At 42.9% G+C, this 19,716-nt stretch overlaps 1 protein-coding gene across 4 annotated transcripts in view; it reads left to right on the plus strand.

The window, feature by feature from the left end:
- The window catches only part of KCNIP1 (potassium voltage-gated channel interacting protein 1), a 204,647-nt gene extending 186,770 nt beyond the window's left edge, over nt 1-17,877 (plus strand). For all 4 annotated transcript variants that reach the window (XM_032403697.1, XM_032403698.1, XM_032403700.1 and 1 more), the window contains 7 exons: nt 4,389-4,513; nt 5,309-5,378; nt 6,871-6,941; nt 7,642-7,749; nt 12,722-12,826; nt 13,723-13,785; nt 17,013-17,877. In XM_032403697.1, coding sequence (XP_032259588.1) covers nt 4,389-4,513; nt 5,309-5,378; nt 6,871-6,941; nt 7,642-7,749; nt 12,722-12,826; nt 13,723-13,785; nt 17,013-17,060 — 590 coding nt within the window. In that variant the 3' untranslated portion in view covers nt 17,061-17,877. The remainder of the gene's footprint in view (nt 1-4,388; nt 4,514-5,308; nt 5,379-6,870; nt 6,942-7,641; nt 7,750-12,721; nt 12,827-13,722; nt 13,786-17,012) is intronic.
- The last annotated feature ends 1,839 nt before the right edge of the window (nt 17,878-19,716 follow it).

Here is a 19,716-nt window from a genome sequence, read left to right on the forward strand (position 1 = left end):
AACAAATGACCTGAATTTCTAAGTTCTTTTTTTCCCCATGGTCTTGACCTCCTAATCTAATTAACATTTTCTAGGGCACTTTTTTCTTATTACTTTATCTCTTTATTTTATTATATCTATTTTATATAATCAGTTTTAAGTCCTTTGTGAAGCAAAACGGAATGTGTTTAAATAAACAAATAGTGAGGGAGAGAAAAGTTGGCTGACTAGGCAGTGAGTGAGGTAAGAAAATGTAGGTAAGTGGGAGGTAAGCAGGCAGAGATCAGGACCTCAAATGCCTATGGGGTCGGGAAAGTAGCATAAATGAATTAAGTGAGCCACAGATGAACAGGGGGAGCACTAGAGACTTTGGCTGCTCAAAGGGAACAGCCTCTGCTCAGCTCTTGTAAACTATTGCTTTGTGAGAATTTGACACCAAAGTTGTCAGATAATCCCATTTTCCAAGAGAAATAAAAAATCCTATTTTGTCAACCTCTCATCTTGAAATATTGGCAGTTAGTTCCAAAAACAAAAACAAACAAAAAAAACCCCACCACATTTTATAGACTAAACAAGATCTGTCTTTGGGCTGCATTCTATGTCAAGGGCTACCATTTTGTAATGTCAAAACCAGATGGGGATTATAAAGTCTAACCCAGAGACCCTAAGGTGGAGAGACTATCTTCTAGCCCAGGGAGAAGGAGGTCATCATGGCCATGGTTTTTTGACTGCAGTCATGGTCATGGAGCTAACAGAGGAGATACTCACTAGTGAGGAGACCAAAGGCTTGGGTCCTCCTACTGCTCATAGTCTCAGGGGCTAACTTACACACTGGCACAGAGCTTATCAGGAGCAGAGCTCCCAACATTGCAAACGTTGTAACATTGGTTACAAACCACTTTGCAGTCTGTGCTTGAGGGAAGCAGAAGCCAATGTAGGGGCACATGGAAGCCAGATCTATAAAAGAGACCCTGGACTGGCAGGATTCTAGGTCCCGTTCTGTCACGGACTGGCAAAGCCATGTAGTGACAGACTTGGAAGAGATCGCCTGTGTTAGAAGCCCTTAACATAGGCTCCACGTGTTTAAAATATGCAGGACCTAACTAAAAATACAGGAAAATGCCATAATTAGGTGCATTTTCTTTTTCTGAGGGTCTAAAGCTTTCATCCCCCATTCAGAGGAGTCTGTGACCTCAAAATAATAAGGACCACTTAATCTGAATCTTCTCCAACTTACCCTTCAGTCTGGGAATTTCCTGCTATAAATCCCCTACAGTTGGTTATTCTATCTTGCTTTAACTACCCACAGTAATAGACAATTAATCACTGTTTAAGATACTCACGGTTAGAAAACCTCCTTATTTGTTAGGACACTCATCTTTCTAATATTCGGATAAAGAGAGTAATGGTCCCCCACTCCCCACCACACACAAGGTTGTAATGGGACAACAGGCATGAAAACATTTTACAGATTAAAAGTACTTTACCAACTGAAAGTATTTTAATTTATTCTTATTATGTAGTTATCGCCATAATATTACATTTCTAGGTTCTTTTGATGTCTATCATTCAAACTCAGCCTTAGTAATTGGCTCACCATTACTTTTAATAACAAAAATAATAATAAGCAATATTTTGCCTTGCAGACTCTTCACAGACCTCAAAAGGAACTGTCAAGGTGGCTCCCCACCTATTAATTCTGTTTTCTTCTTCCTCCAACCAGGGAGCTGAGCAGCCCTCCTTCCTTTACTGGGGCCACCTGGGCAGCACCCAGGGACTCCCTGGAGGTGGGGGGGGAGGCAGGGTTGGTGCAACAGGAGGAATGTGGAAACCTCAGCAGCCCCTTCAGAAATTTCTTCAGAATATATTTACAGTGGTTGGAACCAGACAAAGGCAGTGAAGGGAGAACAGGCATGAGGGAAGGGAATGCTGAGATGTGGGCCCTTCTAGAACGTTGTCACAAGTATAGACAACTTAGCATCTTCCATTCACAGGTCATGACACATGAGGGTCACAATCAGCATAATTTTACAAAGGAATAGATTAAAATTGAGAACAGAGTACATCTCACATTAATAGAGGAAAGTGTTTAAGGAATTTTTCCTTCAAAATATTTCATGAAATCTTTGCTTATATGTGTGTGTATACTGGAGCGTGATGTAAATTGTCATTCTTCCTATGAAACACAGTAAAACAAAAAATTGGGAACCACTGGTTTAAGACATGCAGGCTACTTCCCAGCATCTTGATCCCCAAAGACATGAATTTCCTTCAGTGACTGATGCTCCCACAGCCTGACAATTAGGAGGTGATGAAAAGTAAAACCAAAACAAAGCTTGGCAGTCAGCATCCCAATATTCAGAAATTACGGAATCTGATATGGAAATCGATCCTGCTACCCAGACAGCAAACAAATCATTTATTGATAAAGTCAATTTCTCCCTTAATGAAGTGGGCCTAATATTGGATATTTCAATACTACTTAATGTATTTATAATAGAGATGGTAAGTGCAGCTTATGAATTGGAAAGATTCTCTTAAACTTCCTCAAAGAGACTTCCCTGATCTTGTGAAGAATTTGGTCACAAGAAGATTAATAGAAATGAGCCAATATTGCAAAAGAAGTCTTTTAAGCTTCTGCATAAGTTAAACTGGGAAAGATATACCAGACACCTACAAAAATATATCATTTCTGTCTTTCTGGTTTACATTTTAATAGTTCACCTCTTTTCCGAGTTTTAAATATCTGTATTTTTCAAAATAAAATTGCTATTAAATCTAATACTGGAAATTTAAACCAACAATTTTATTTCTATTTTTAAATGAGCTAAAAATATATGTGAGTATTCTGAATTAGTTTTATGTGGGGGGGAGTTGCTTTTGGGGGGGGAATGGCCCTTTGATTTACATAGAAATGCTGCAGTGTTTAAGTAATTGCTACTTAACTTGTAGCTACAAACATAACAATAATTAAAGGCTCTGTAAGAATTACAAAGAAATCGGTCACTTGTAGCTATGTTGTATAATCGGAGCATCTTATTCATATTGAATAATCTGCCCTACTCCCCAGAGGATAAGGTGATACCTGTTGCCCAGCACATAAGAAAGATGACCAAGTACCAAGTTCTTCTGCCTCTCCCTTGGAACCTTACCCAAATGTCCATTTCCTTAGGAAGATGTCCAAGATACAAACTCACTTTGATGGATTCCTTTTGAGATCACAGTCTCAGAAGAAGAAGTGACAACTGGAGGGCAAATCTGGTAGCAAGAGCTTGGCACTGACTGGAGAAATGTACTCAGTGTTAAGCACCTGCTCATCCTATTCTCTCAGACAGAAACGCAGCCTGTCCCCACTCTCCATGGTCATGGGATGCGATGTGGAGTGTGCGCGTTCCCAACACCCTGTCCATTTCATCACTATTCTTGCCAGCCCAGATTTACAGTCGCTCAATATATGGATTTGGTAATGTCTGCATGACAACAACGGGCAGAGAAGGTTAGCCAACAATTGATTCTTGATTGGAGTAAATTTATAGAAAGCGTCTGGCAGGACCCAAAGGAAAACACTCATTTATCCTTCTGGGATGGTCAAACGTTGAAACTTCCACTTATTTGGATTTTGTGATCCTTCAGTAGGTGATGGGCGGATTTCTTGCTTTAATAGACTGACACTTTCTCAATAACTAGTACAAAATTACATTATTTTGTCATACTTATTGGAGGAACAAACTGCTACTTCAGACAACTGTTTTCTGAGCTCTTCAAATGCTTCCAGAAGATTTGATTTATATCAAGTAGTTCCCATGTAAGTCATCTTCCTATTATTTAAGAACATCTAATAGATATTACAAAACAACACTGTAAAATGCATTTGCATTCTTAAGTTAATATTTCACATGCCATAATTGGAACTCTTTGCTAAATCGTGTTAGACTTCATCTAATTGTACCAAATGGTAAGGCTTTGCTCTACCTTTTTAATAGATTTGTTTCCCTTCCCTGTTTGGAAGCTGTTAACCATTCCCCTCACTTACCTGTGTCTCTAACATGGTTCAGCGAGCAGCAAATTGAATATGCAAAGAAGTTATTTTGAAAGAAAGGGAAATGTATTCATATAGACTTACTTTGAGCCCATCTACCCTCATCTCCACTTGGAATGTGTTTCTCTCCAGCCTGAAGCTCCCTCCCTGTGGTCTGACACAGCTGGCCCAAAGGCTGGACCGAGTATGAGACAGAAGTGACTAGGCTGGGGGCAGGGGGAGGCCCAAGGGAGAAAGATCATCTGCATTGTGACCCCAGCCCACGACCCTGTGTACCAGGTCACAACACCACTCTTTTGACAGCCAAGACTGTGGTCTGACGAGTGGCCACTGAGGTCAGCCCCTCCAACGCCATCTCCTCTGGTTCCAGATAAGATTGAAGATGAGTTGGAAATGACCATGGTTTGCCATCGGCCCGAGGGACTGGAGCAGCTTGAGGCCCAGACCAACTTCACCAAGAGGGAGCTGCAAGTCCTTTATCGAGGCTTCAAAAATGTAAGGCCCACAGGGCATCTGAAGGCCCAGGCAGAATTTCCCACCTGAAGCTAAGTCTTCCAAATGCCAACGGGGCCCATCAGGGAGCTCTTCCATATATGTAGTTGTAAAAGAAAGGCCAATTCTCTAAAGGGGGCATGAAAGCAAGATCACCTGGCTAGAAGGAAAGACTCCAGGCAAGAATGAGACAACCTCCATAGATGGGAAACTGGCCAGTAGCCCAGGAACTTCACGGGATGGCAGGCAAACAGTGGAGAATTCACCTTGGCCCAGCTTCTAGCCTTAGCGTAGCCCATTCACCCTGTCAATATTGTCCATCCTGATGGGATTTAGCTCTGTGCTAACTGAACTCATGGAGACTGATGTGTAAGCCTGAATGCCAATGTATTAATTTGCCACATCATTTCCTATATTAAACCTCATGATAGCCTTGTCGGGAAGGTACTGTTAGCCCCATTTTATAGGTAAGGACGTTGAGGATCAGAGCCTAACTCACTCAAAGTCACAAAGCCTAGAAGAGGCTGAGCCAGGATCCAAATCCAGGTCTTCCTAAGCCCAAATCCCAAGCTCTTTCCACCTCACGGTGCCCATTCTCAACATTTTGTAAAGCAGCTTCAGTCCTAAGGTGGGTCTATGTCCCGGCTACTCACTTGGAGACACAGAATTGTGCAGGTGGTTGCCCAGTCCCTGCTCATCAGGGATAATAGGGAAAAATAAAATCCCAAGGCTGGACCCAGTCTCCTCTTTCTGGAGTGGGCCCCCATCCCTCCCACTTACTCTCTCACCTTCATACAGGAGTGCCCCAGTGGTGTGGTCAATGAAGAAACATTCAAACAGATCTACGCTCAGTTTTTCCCTCATGGAGGTGAGTCTGATCTTGAAAAGATCCTTCCCAGCTCCCTCTCTGGTGAGCAGCCTTTCTTCCTCCAAGTTCATGCTTCTTGTTATCTGCCTCCTCCTCAAGGTCAAGGACAACTCAGGGTAAGATTTCCCTCCCTTATTACAAGATATGGAATTAGCTAAAGCTTTAGCAGAAAAGAGCTCTGAAATGGATCATTTCCAGGAGAGGAGAGATTAACAAAGCAATATCACAAAGTCTCATAACAGCTCTAGACAGCAGGCACTGCACTATATGCCCGATGGGGCAACTACGTCTCAGAGAAGTTAAGCAATTCACTCAAGGTCACACAGCTAGTAAGTGGCAGAGCAGGATTCCTTCCCACAAGCGTCTGATGAAAAGCTTTGCCCTGTTGGTCCCACCATTGTGCCCCACGCTCTCCATTCTTTCCCTCACAACAGCTGAGGCAAGGTGGAATTTTGAAAGAGAACTTTAATAAATACCAGAGACTGTAGAAATAAATGAATCCAAGAAGATGGAGGGAACATAAAGTAGTGCATCTGAGTCCAGGTTAATGAGTGCTCCAGGCCCACGGCCACTGTGTTGCCGTGCCTGACTCCTGAAGGAAGCTGCTCTGGCTCCATGGGCCTAGGACATCTGTGGCTTTTCCCATGGCTTCCATGTGTCACATGCCGATTCCTTTCCTGCCCCCAAGAGTTATCCCCTGCAGGAACCCTTCCTGATCCTGGGTCCTGACGAAATGGAGATCCAAGTGTCCCGAACACTTCTGAGGCTCTGTTTCTCCTGGGCCTCTTCAGCAGCAGAGTGGGCCTTCCTAGGTGTGGGGACCCAGTACAGGGTCCCTACCCAAGTTGCGGGGGGCGGGTACGGCTTCACCCCACACAGGCCCCAGAATCACTGTTGTCGAGTTCTATTGAGCCACATTTTTTTGAATTTTGATCATGTGGCAGGCCTGGTGATGGTTTTGATGATGTGACTATGTGAAAAATTTAACATACTTTTTCAAAAATTCGAAGAGATAGGTCTTGCTACATCCCTTTGTAAGAGATGGGAGAAAGGAGCTCAGAGATATTCTGCTAGATGCCTGTGGTCACACAGCTAAATAGGGACAGAGCTGCTAACCAAGCCCAGGTCTGTCTGCTCCCTGGTGAGTGCTCACTCCATGGCATTGCACTACCACTTGGGAGAGCTTCTTCTGCACACAGTTGCCATGTTACCCACACACCAAGAATTACCCACGCAGGCAGGCAGGAGGGTCTTTCTCCCGGGAAGACTAGATGGAGGGGCAAGGGCCTGTCTTTGCTGTAAGAACTTCCCACCTAAACCCCAAGACAGCCACCTGGGTCCCAGTTTCCACAGTGGGTTTGCCCACACCCCGTTTCCACCTTCCCATCACCCCAGCAGCACCCTCTTCTACTTCTTATTGTTTCCAAGCGTTCTCGCTCCCCTCTGTGAAGCCCCGGCTCCCGTCACCTGCCTTTCCTTCTGTGCCTTGCAGATGCCAGCATGTATGCTCATTACCTCTTCCACGCCTTCGACACCACCCAGACAGGCTCTGTGAAGTTCGAGGTACGCTTGTCTCTGAGTCCCGGGCCCCCCCCCCCACCTCCTCCTCTAAGCTGTGGCCTATTGAAGGGACAGTTGGATCATCAAACACTTCAGTCCTTTGTCCACTTAAGCATTTTCTAAGATAGGGAAGGATGCAGCAGCTGCCCCTCCCCTCCAGGAGCTCAGGGCCTCGAGGGAGTACAGATAACAGCTGAATAGCTCACATGCATGGAGCTAGCCATGTGACAGACTCTACACTAGTGCCTTGCATGGATTAATTCATTTAGTCCCCACAGTAACCCTACAAGGTCCAGTTCTATGATTTATTACCAGTTTGCAGAAGAGGACAGTAAGGCAGAGAGAGATGGAGTGGCTTTCCCAAGGTCAAAGAGCTAGGAGGTGGTAAGAGAGGGTTGTGAACTCAGGTAGTAGATTGTAGCCAGTCTTAGGGTAATTGGAGCTGTGGGACAAGGCACTACCAGAAGAGTCTGGAGATGTCAGCACACACATTCTTCCTCAAAGAGACTCTGTCCCCTAGATGGGCAGGGTAGGGAATGGAAGGGGGGCTGCTTTCACTAAGGTAAGCCATATCCTTCAGGGGACAGAGGACATGGGAGATACCATTTGGTACAAACAGTCATAGAGTCTGACCCGAAGACAGAGCTGCGGCCCACTCCATGGCTTGGTGGTTAATGTCATTTATACCTCTTCTACTTGTCAGGACTTTGTAACTGCTCTGTCGATTTTACTGAGAGGAACCGTCCATGAGAAGCTAAGGTGGACATTTAATTTGTATGACATCAATAAAGATGGATACATAAACAAAGAGGTAAGTGAGCTGAGGCGAGGGCATGAAAGAGCTACAGTGAAGGCATCTAAATATAAGCAGAAAACAGCCCCAGTCACAATCACGAGGAGGAAATTGTCTGAATGAAGAGGGATCTGCTTTGGGGCTAACAGAGCTGATTCCTGGCAAAAGGAAGAAGGTCACCTTTGACCTCCCCCATTGCTCTACCCTGCCCTGTTCCCAAGCACTCAAGAAAGGATTAAGCAGATTCATTCATTGTCACTGGGTCCCTTATATTCAATGCACATTCCAAAGGGGTGTCAATGCTTTTAGTGTAGACTTACTCTTCCCAGGGGAACTCACATTTAGCAGGTTGACAGCCACAAGTTAAAACTAAAAGTTGGAATGATCGAGTCGAAAACACCGTCTAGAAGAGAGAAGGGACATTTTTGAGGAAGAGGGGACTATAATAGCCACAATTGGCCACAATCTATTTTGCCTACTAATAAAACCATAGAAGGGGATGATGGCAGGTGCAGCTATCTCTAAACACATCACAAACAATTTCTGACTCTTCACTGCTTGACACTTTTAGATCCTCGGAGTTACATGTGGTGTCTAGACAATGAAATACCCACAGGTCTAGCTCAAAACTCACTTTGATATCTACTGTATCTTGGTCCCTCAGTTGCAGCTTGGACCCTGTAACATCCCACTCCCCGAGTTTCTACGTGCTGGGCGCAGTGTCTAGAGCTACAAATATCATCTCCAATTTTCACTTCAACCCTGCTGAGCTCTCTAATGTTCATGCCTCATTCATTCAGTCAAGTATTTGCTCAATGTATATTTGAGGGCTTGTAAGGTGTTCTAGGTGCTGAAAATAAAGTGGTGGATGATTTCCCTGAGTGTAAAAACCCTAATATCCACTAGTAACAGATATGTTCAATGAATTCCAGTAAATTCATGTAATGGAATAACAGGTGGCCATTTAAAGTCACACAAAAGTAAGAAGATGTAAAAATTCATCTGACACATCACATTTAAAAAATCACCTTATTGGGGCACCTGGGTGGCTCAGTCGGTTAAGCATCTGCTTTTGGCTCAGGTCATGATCCTGGGGTCCTGGGATTGAGTCCCGCATTAGGCTCCCTGCTCAGCAGGGAGTCTGCTTCTCCCTGTCCCTCTGCTCCTCCCCTCCACTCATGCTTGTTCTCTCTCTCTCTCTCAAATACATAAATAAAATCTTCAAAGAAAAATAAAAATCACTTTATAAATAGTATGTATAATATTATCTCAATTTTGCAAATAATTTAATGCTTCTATACCTACTCAAATTTATGATACTCCAAAATATTCAAATACTACTTCACAAAATATATAAAGAAAGGACCCTAAAATGGGACTTACAACACAGTTTTCAACCTTGGTGCAGTCATAATTCCATCACTGAATAACTTCACTAAGTCCTGCTCCCTCTTTCTTACTTGCAGACTAGACAAAATTGTCGCCATTAATACCCATCAGACCTCTCTAGATGGCAGAATTAATAAAGTACCTCCTAAAAGAAAAAGAAAGTGTGAATAAGCAGCTTCCCAGAAAAGACAGCTGGAACCTCTCCTGGCAATCATTTGGAGATAATCTCATCCAAATTAGGCAATGAAAATCCTGAGAGAGCAATCAAAATTGGTCTTTAAATCCTTTCTCTTAATAAAGGTACTCAGGAAAGAACCCTATGAGGGACTTATGAAGACATTTTAAAATAAACACTTGGAGGGGCACCTGGGTGGCTCAGTTGTTAAGCGTCTGCCTTTGGCTCAGGTCATGATCCCAGGGTCCTGGGATCGAGCCCCGCATCGGGCTCCCTGCTCAGCGGGAAGCCTGCTTCCCCTTTCACACTCCCCTTGCTTGTGTTCCCTCTCTCGCTGTCTCTCTCTCTGTCAAATAAATAAATAAATAAAATCTTTAAAAAATAAAAAAATAAACACATGGATAGAGACGTGTATCTCCTAGTTCTGTCTATTGGGAGGGCCTAAGACAATGACACCCTCTAGCAATGAGGATACCTTGCACCCAGACCTTGGTTTCTGAACACCATCCTCCAATTAAAGGAATCAGTCTCCTTGCAGAAGTCAGTGATTCCAGGACTGGGAACAAGAAAATACAAGATCAGCCTGGAGTACCTTGTAGTGCTGGAAAATATTGAAGTGCTTAAAAAAGAAAAAAAGAAAAGGATGGGACATGTCAAAAAGCTACAGGAATCAGTCTGAAGGAGTTCCCAATCACCAAAACAGAACAATTTGAGCAACAGAATTAAAAATGTTAGTATTAGATTATAAGCTATAAAATAAAGAAAATATCCATGAGTCCCTACTAAATTATATATACATAATTACAGATTATATATATTCAAATAATATGTGTTCAAATAAATAATAAATATGTATTCAAATAAATAATTGAATTCATAGATAAATGGGGGATAAGGGACAACTCTTCCTTAAAGAAGAATTCCAATTAATAAATAAAGAAGGAATAAAGGAAATACAAAATCAGCATTAGGCAAGCACCACAATAATAATTTTTGCAGGCAAAACCCACTGAAAGATACTAAAATCAGTGGAGGAACTTGACAGGCAGGCACCACCTTGATCAAGTCATCAAGGTTCACATCGCCATTAATAAGATATATCAACTCCATGTACCTCTTTGACATGATGTACCAAGAAGGATATAATATCACTTCTATGGTATTCTCATCAAAAATGTATAACTTCAATCTTATCATAAGAAAACCAGGGACTAACCTAAACAGAGACATAAAATAACGTACCAGCACTATATCAGAAGTGTCTTGGTCTTGAAAGACAAAGGGTGAGAAACCGTCACAGGTTAGAGGAGACTAAGGGGACACACAACTAGATGGATGAGGGATCCTTAACCATAAAAAAGACACTAGGGAAAAATCTAATGAAATGTGAATAAGCTCCATAGTTTTGTTAATAGCCCTGCATAGCATTGTTGTAGCATTGTTAATTCCCTGGGTTTGATCACTGTGCTGTGCTTTGGCAAGTTAGGAGAAGCTGGGTCAAAGGTATACGTGAATGTTCTGTTCTATTCTTGCAACTTTTGTGTAAGTCTAATATTATTAAAAATAGGTTAAAAACGAATAAAAACAATAAAATAAGCACATGGAATGAGGAGCAGCAGACAAGGAACCCAGGAGAAAGGCCGTTCCCTGGGTCTCCACAAACACTATTTCAAAGATTTCAAAGACAAGGCTGTCCTCCTACGTCCTCTTTCCTGCATTCCAAGGAGGGGCCATGGAATACTGTGCTTGGCCAGTGTGATCAGAACATCACAGAGCCACTCAACAGTTACTGGGTTCCTAGCCCATGCAGAGACCTTAGCAATGAAGGATCGTGTATGTCCTCATGAGCTCACAGTCTTGAGGAAACAGAGCTACACTAATAATAACAACTTAACTCTTTTAACAAGTACTTAATGATCACTTACTCTGTATGGAGAAGCATTGAGAGATTAGAAAGAAAACATGACAGGATTTGTACCATCTATCAGGCCCCATAAAACAAGAAAGACTTTGTAGAAAGCGTCTTTTGGTTACAAAGATAAAAGATCATCAACATAAACTAGCTTAAATTGAGAGGTTTCCTATAAAGGTATAGCTAGTCCGATGGAACATGTAAAATCCCCACTGAAGCTAGAAGGTTGTTAGTCTCCAGTCTCTCTCTCTCCCCTCACCTCTTCTTTCCTCTCTCTTCCCTCCCCCTCCTCCAGCATTGCTGAGATCAAGAGGGCCACACTCTCTTCTGCAGAAATGATACATTCAAGTTGCTAGCAATATAGGGGTGGGGAGGCACAAGAGGAGGTTTTAGTTTATAGCGTAACCATTCTGAGACACTGCCCGTCTGGGGCTTCTCCCAGTCTTTGTAACTGTCTGTCTTCATTTGTTTTTCTCAGAGAGCCTCTGAGTGTGTGTGATTGTGTATATGTGTGTGTGAGAGAGAAAGAGTATGTGTGTGAGTGTGTGTATGAGAAAGAGTGTGTGTATGTGTTTGTGTGTGAGAGTGTGTGTGAAAGAGTATGTGTGTGTGAAAGAGTATGTGTGTGTGAGAGAAAGTGTGTGTGTGAGTGTGTATGTGTGAGAGAGAAAGATTGTGTGTGAGAGTGTGTGAGAGAGATTGTGTGTGTGTGAGTGTGTGTGTGTGTGTGCATGCAGGTGCCCATGCACGTGCTCATGAGAACATTTCTTGTCCCCCGTCAGCCCCATCTCCTTTCTCCCTCTACTCTTCTCTCCTCTCCTCTCCTCTTGCTCTCTCTTTCTCCCCGCATTTTTCTCATCTCTTCTACCTTCTGTGTATTTGCTCCATTTTACTCTTCACAGAAGTTCTACTCTTCTGCGGAAGCTTTTGGTGTCTGCTCTCACTCAACCTCAGGTAAATCCTGGAAATGGCTTGCCTGTGGCACCTACTCTGGCCCTAACTCCACTTGACCTTTGAGCTCCAGAGTTCTATCACTCCTGATTACGTTTCTGTGCCTCATCACAGAAAAATAGAGTAGCTCAGCTTTAGTCAGATGTCCACCTTTGTTCCAAATAGCTGTGGTCACAGGGATAGGACACCCAGTACAAACACAGCCACCCAGACCCAACCATTCAAAGGAATTGTGGAGTGGGGACAGGGTCTTCCAAAAATGAGGTGTGAGTTCATCAGTACACACACGTTCACCCCAGTCCCACACATAACCCCTCACTGAGGATAATGCTCAAGAAAAGGTAACCTACCCAAGAGCCTCTGAAGGGGAAGAGAATTTCCCGCCACCCTCTCTCTAAGAGGAGGTTCACAGTATACAGCCCCTTCTCTTGCTTTCTAACTCCCTCTCATCAGCTGAAGAGAGTCCCTGGGATCACCTTCATTCACCAGTGTAACAAGGAGCCCCAAACTGTCACCTAAAAACCTCATGGTTCCCACTCTGTGCTTCCATATCATCTCTCCAGGAGATGATGGACATCGTCAAAGCCATCTATGACATGATGGGGAAATATACATATCCTGTGCTCAAAGAAGACACTCCAAGGCAGCATGTGGATGTCTTCTTCCAGGTAAGTGCACACACACTGTGCATGAGCTTTAAGCCCAACGTAGGCCAGTCAACCCACAAGCATCTGAACAAGTGGTGTGTGTGCAACTCTGTTCTAAGCATTGTAGAAAACAGAAAAGAATTACAAGATATGCTGACCTCAAGTAATAGATGATCTCATTAAGCAGGCAAGTATATACTACAGAATAGAATAGGGAAGTATATTACAAAGTATAAATGCTACCGTATAGCCTCTAAGTTCCATAAAAATTCTTGGTGGAGCAGAGTAGCCAGAGAAGATGTCATTAAGCATGTTTATGCAGGTGTTAAGGCTTTATGTCTGGGGAGTAATGGGAAATAAAGTTGGAAACAAGGGTGGGCTGGATTGAGATCTTTAATTGAAGAGGTTTAGCCTTGCTTGGATGACTACAGTTACTCCATAAGTGGAAGAGTGGCATGACCAGAATGGTGTTTTAGTTAAAAAGTAAGCTAGTGGTAAAATTTTGAAGAATGTCCAAGCTCATTCTAGTCGAATCCTCTCACTTTGCAGATGGGAAAAGCAGAGGCTCAGAGAGGCTTAAAGACTCACTCAAGGTCACACAGTAAGTGACAGAGAAGAAGTCGAACCTCTCATGTGCAGCGTTCTCTCTGCCAGGTGGACAGGCTGGGAGAGAGTCTGGGGAACACATATTAGGGTGTCAGCAGAATAATCTGGTGATGAGGTAATGAGAGTCTGGAGCAAGTCTTTCCATTTTAAGGAAGCTCATGGGGGTCAAAGGGCTATAACCAGGGCCTGGGTGGAGTTGTCTGGCCAGTGAAAGACCACCTTGATTCTCAGGGCAAAGGTGGCTAACAAAGAGCAAGTTTTGGAATGCAGATTACCAGGTTCGTTAAAGTTCTTCCTGTTGTGTCTTCCAGAAAATGGACAAAAATAAAGATGGCATCGTGACTTTAGATGAATTTCTTGAATCCTGTCAGGAGGTAAGGAGAGACCTCAGAGCATAAAACCTCTAGATCTGGGAAAGGAAATCTGGGGGCTGGGGACCTGCAGGAGGGCGAGAATGAGAAACCTGCGGCCTCAGGTCAGAGCCACCACCGCCAATCCCACCAGCAGCAACTCAGAATTCCAACAATCTCCACTCCTCCAACTGGCCTGTGATTGGTCTTGGCTAAACACAGTCTGAGCCAGACAGCCTGAGAAGGATTGGGGGTGGGGGGGGGATGTGAAAGCCCAGAGGGGGTCTCTGTGAAACCAAAGACTTCCCAAGTGGGCAACACTCATTTTTTAACCTACTTCTGGCTCGATGACCCACTCCTGAGACTACAAGGGAGTAGCTGGGAAAAAAACCTAAAACTGTAATTCTCAAGCCGTAGTATACCCAAGAATTGCCCAGATGATTCTGAAAATGAACACTAGATGGGGGGTGGCGGGGGAGGGTGCTGTAGAAATCTTTGTTTTAACACAAATGCCCTGGGGATCAAGGCTTCTAAAACTTTAATGGGCAACCCAACCTCCTTGAAGATCTGGTTAAAATGTAGATTCTAATTCAATAGGTCTGGAGGGGAGTTTGAGGGGCTACTATTCTAACGCTCTCCCAGGTCAAGCTGGTGCTGCAGGTCCTTGGACCACACTGTCACTCGTTGAAAGGATAGACTAACCCAGAGTCTCTGCCAGAAAATGAACTGGAAATAGTTGCTTTCATCTGCTTTAGAAAAATGCATTTCCATCCCCACCTTATTTCAGAAAAGTATGCAGTCACTCTGAGCTCACCCAGTTAGAACTGCAGGTGCACAAAACTGGGGAGAAGTCACCAACATGTACTGAGCACCTACCAAGTTTCAGGTATATGCATACACCTCACAACAGTTCTGAGAGGTGGTGGCGTTTTATCCAAGGTGATATTCAAAATATTCAATAATGAGAGTGGACTGAGAATTGACCACTCTTAACTGACCTTGACTAATGCCATGGAGCATGCCCTAAAGGGACCCTTCTAAGCTTGCCAGTCTGTTAGCTGACGGATCTTTGGATGTTCTGGGGGTCCTGGACCAGTTACCAGAGAGACAGAGGGAAAGATGCTGGGTGGGAGGCTCAGGTCAGCAGTTATTTACCAACAAGGCTAGAAATATTTCAACATGTTAATCATCATGAACTGGGTGACCAGCAGAACTGATCATGCCCATTTTAAAGAAGAGAAAACTGAGACATTGCAAAGTTAAGAGATATGGCTAAGGCACAGTAGGTGACAGAGATCAGAGATGGAACCTGAACTCCATCATTCTAATTTTAAATTCTATGCCCTACTTAGGTGTTCTTTTTTGACTTTGCTTCAGAGGTGAGTGAAGTTTTTAAATTCGTTTAGTTTCTCACATTAGCAACCTCTATAGCTATTCATTAATTCACTTACTTTTTGCTCACAACCCACCCATAGGTAGATACTGTGATCGATGCTATTTTACATATAAAGAAACTGAGGCACAGAGGGATTAAATAATTGGCCTAAGGCCACCCAGCTAGTAAATGACAGATCCAGATTTGAATCTAGGCAGCCTGACTCCAGAACCCATAGACTTACTTTAAAAGTTCTAGCAATTTTTAAAAGATTTCAAACACCTAGAATCAACTTTTGTCTTTGTTGATTTTTTTTCTGTTATAGGTCTGCTTTCTGTTTTATCATTTGTGTTCTAAATTATCTTTTTCCTTCTATTTTATTTTAATTTAATTTGGGGGGCTTTTTTTCTAGCTTTTTGAGATGAAGATTTAGGTCATTCTTTTCAACCATTCTTTTCCAGTATGTTCACATAAAGGGATAAAATTTCCTTTAAGTACTGTTTTAGATCCCACATATTTTAATATGTCATGTTTTCATCATATTTTAATTCAAAATATTTTCTTCTCTGACCCATGAACTTAAAAGTATGTTGCTTAATAGCTAAGCATTTGAGGATTTTCTACATTCAATACCTATTTCTTAGAGAATATACACTAGAAAAAAGTAAAATAGAGAACATATAATGGAGACATGCAATAAAAAAATCAATAAAACCAAAATTTGCCTCTGCAAAAATTAATAAAATTGATAAATGCTTAGCAAGATTGATTTAAACAAAAGAGAAAGAGAGAGAAAGCTCAAACTGTCAGTATCAGGAATGGAAAGGGTAACAACACTACAGGATTTACAGATTATAAAGATAATGGTTCATTATTCGACAAATTTGACAACATATGAAATCCACAAATTCCTTGCAAATATAATTTATCAAAACTAACACAAAAAGAAATAGAAAATCTGAATAGTCCTATGTATGTTAAAGAAATTGAATCTGTAATTTAAAATTTTCCCATAAAGAAAATGGCAGACACAGATGTCTTACCCCATAAATTCTTTCAAACTCTTTCCAAGGAATAAGCGATATTAATCTCACACAAACTCAGAGAATAGAGAAAGAGGAAAAACTTCTCAACTTGATTTATGAAGCTATCATAACCCTAATATGAAAACATGGCAAAGCCATTACAAAATAAAATGTTTAAGCTAATATATTCCCTCTGGATATAGGAGTAAAAAATCAAATCCAGTAATACGTAAAAAAAAAAAAAAAAGAACAGAAAGGTTTATTACAGAAATGCCAGTTTGGCTTAACGTTCAAGAATCAACCAATATAATTAATAACATAACAGAATTTTTAAAAAATGCAGTCATCTCAGTAAATGTCGAAAAATCATTTGATAAAATGCAGTTGTGCAGAGCTTCTTTAAAAAGGTAATATTCACTGTTTCACTCGATACTTTATTTCTTACAAATTTCTTAAGGCCAGGGTACCTGGGTGGCTAAGTCGGTTAAGGCTAAGTCTGCCTTCGGCTCAGGTCATGATCCCAGGGTCCTGGGATCAAGTCCCACATCGGGCTCCCTGCTCCGTGGGGAGTCTGCTTCTCCCTCAGCCTCTTCCTCTCTCTCTCTCATGAATAAATAAATAAAATCTTAAAAAACAACAAGAAAAATTTCCTAAGGCCAGAGAAGGTGCTTCTTGCCTTGAATTGCTCACTCTCTGGGCCCCCACTCTTTTTTCCTATTTCTAGTGCCCTTGCAGCATTCTTTCTGCATGGGAAACCCACACTAGAGACGTGCTCACCATTACAGAGCTTCTCAGGGAGGAGCCTCAGAGAGTTCTAACCATCCTCTCTTTTCCCCCTCCTCCCCTCCCAGGATGACAACATCATGAGGTCCCTCCAGCTATTCCAAAATGTCATGTGACTATGGACATAGCCATCCAGCTCTCAGAGACATTGTACTGAACAACCACCTCTTAACACCTTGATCTGCCCTTGTTCTGATTTTGCACACCGACTCTTGGGACAGAAACACCTTTTACATTTTGGAAGAATTCTCCGCTGGAGACTTTCTATGGAACCCAGCATCACATGGCTCAGTCTCTGATTGCAAACTCTTCCTTCTCCGTCTTCTTGAGAGAGAGAAGATGAAATTGGGTTTGTTTTGGAAGCATGCTCATCTCTTCATGCTGCTGCCCTATGGAAGGTCCCTCTGCTTGAGCTTAAACAGTAGTGCACACTTTTCTGCTTGCGTGACCCAGCCCACTGCCTCCGAGTCCAGCAGACCTTGATGTATCCGGAAGCAAGATGACCTGAGCCAAATGCACACCATCCTCTAATGGCCTCCCAAACCAATGTGCCTGTTTCCCTTCTTTTGGTGGGAAGAATGTGCATTATACAGAACAATATGAATCCGTATATGACTAGATTGGGAGAGCCAGCACCTAACATATGTAGGATAGAACTGAATTCTTAAGCATGGCATTGTCTGGTGACCCAAACTGCCCAAATCCTTTGTTTCCAGAGGCAAGAACCAATAATTCCTTCTCACACTGGCATCTGTGCTGGTAGTGCAAGTCCCTTGATGTGCCCAGGAAAAGAGCCAATGCCCAGTGGTCCATGCCCTCACTCCATCTCCTGCTAGAGCCTAGCACTGCATGCCCCTCCCAGAAAGCCCAGAATGCCTGCAAATTGTAATTTTATACCATGTTCTAATCAATAAACAGAACTATTTCTTACACTCTTAATCTTCATTTCCTCCATAACTCAATTGGCCAGGAGAGTAAGCTGTGAAAACGGAAGGCTCGTCCATTCAGTTGGCATCCAGCTATTTGTACTTACTTTGTGCCAGACCCAGTGCCAATCAGTCATCATCCTCCACTACCCCCAAGCAAGCATCCCATTTAAATGCAAATACTGTGACTAAAAGCAAATATGTCTTTAAGATGAGACCCCCTCACAACACCTTCCTTCCAACAAGATTGCCACTCTCAAGACCCTCAGCTGTAGAAAGTCTGGAGCCTCATATGATATGGTTGGGGATACAGAGATGAAGAGGTGGCCAGAAGCTCCTGCTGAGGGGCTTGGAGTCCAGGGGTTGACCAAGTGGCTTCAACCAAAAGCAACAAATTATTACTTATGTTGGACACTATGTCTTAGAGTCCCCATTTAACATCACATTAAAAAAGATGAAGAGCTAACCATGGCGTTCTTGGAAGGAAAGCAATTTACTGAACACCTATTATGTGCCAGATAATGCACTAGGGGCTTACATACGTTATCTCATTTCATGTTGATGTAGGGCATTCTGGGAGATAGAGTCCTCATTTTCCTGGTTTGGACCTGAAGAGGTAAGGGCACCTACCTAGGGTAGCACAGCTCCATAGAGATTAAACTCTTCCCACTCCATCATAGAGCCTTCCTGCCAAGGGATTCTGTCTCTCCCCAAGGAACTGAAGGTACACACACAATTCTCATTCATCTGTAGTCAGTTCAAAGAGGCATGGGTATTTGAATCCAAACAGCAGATGAGGAAACAGATGCACTGAAGGGGAAAGCCATAAGTGCCCACGGACCAAGAGCGAGAGCAGGCCACCAAATGTCACACATGCACGAAATACTCCCAGTCTGATTGCCACTGGCTACAATTTCTCACGGTTGGAAATTGTAGAGGATGCGGCTCTGTTTCTCTGGGCCTCCTGAGTGCTGCCATGTGGTCATCTAGGGCTGCTAGACATGTGGCCAGCCCCTAGAAAGGCATACATACACTTAGGCCCAAGCAGAGGATCTGTACTTGTGAACCTTCCCATGTGGGTGGTCTGAACCTGCACCATGAGGCTATACAATGTCTAAGCCATGGTTCTCCACCTTGGCTGAACATCACAATCACCTGGGGCACTTTAAAAAATGCCAGTGCCCGGGCCCCACCCCAGACCAATTGAAGTAGAATCTCTATGAGTGAGGCCTGGGCATCAGGATTCTTTAGAATCTGCTCAGGTGATTGTAATGTACATCCAGAGCTAAGGTGGGGAACTGACCACACCCAGTGCTAAGAATGGAGCACATGATCTGAGCCATCTTCCTAACCATAATGATTGATTTAGGGATTGGCTTGATACCAAAGCCAGTCCAAACAGCATGAATCACAAGATTTGTGCTGGGAACAAGAGGACAAAGATGGTCTCTCTCCTACTGGACATGAATGAGATAGTATGCAGTCCTAGGACATGTTGGTAGTGATTTAGGAATTCTGAGGGATTATTTGATAACCAAAGAGCAGATAAACCAGAATCACAGAAGGCAAGGCAGAGATGTGTAAACAAAACAAAACACACCAGAAATTGAAACCTTGATTAGATCACTGAGCTGCTGGATCAAGCTGGACCTGAAGCTAGGAATACCTCTGACCTTTTCAGATGCGTGTGTTAGATACCTATATAAGGTCTAGGCCAGTGTATCTTTACTCTGGCTGCATATCATAATCACTTGGGGAACAGAGAAGGGGAGATGTGTGTGTGTGTGTGTGTGTGTGTGTGTGTGTGTGTTTTCCCCCAATTTTATTTAAATGACAGCACTGTATT

The sequence above is a fragment of the Phoca vitulina genome, unplaced genomic scaffold (assembly GCF_004348235.1).
Source record: "Phoca vitulina isolate PV1807 unplaced genomic scaffold, GSC_HSeal_1.0 scaffold6, whole genome shotgun sequence".
NCBI classification, from domain to species: Eukaryota; Metazoa; Chordata; class Mammalia; order Carnivora; family Phocidae; genus Phoca; species Phoca vitulina.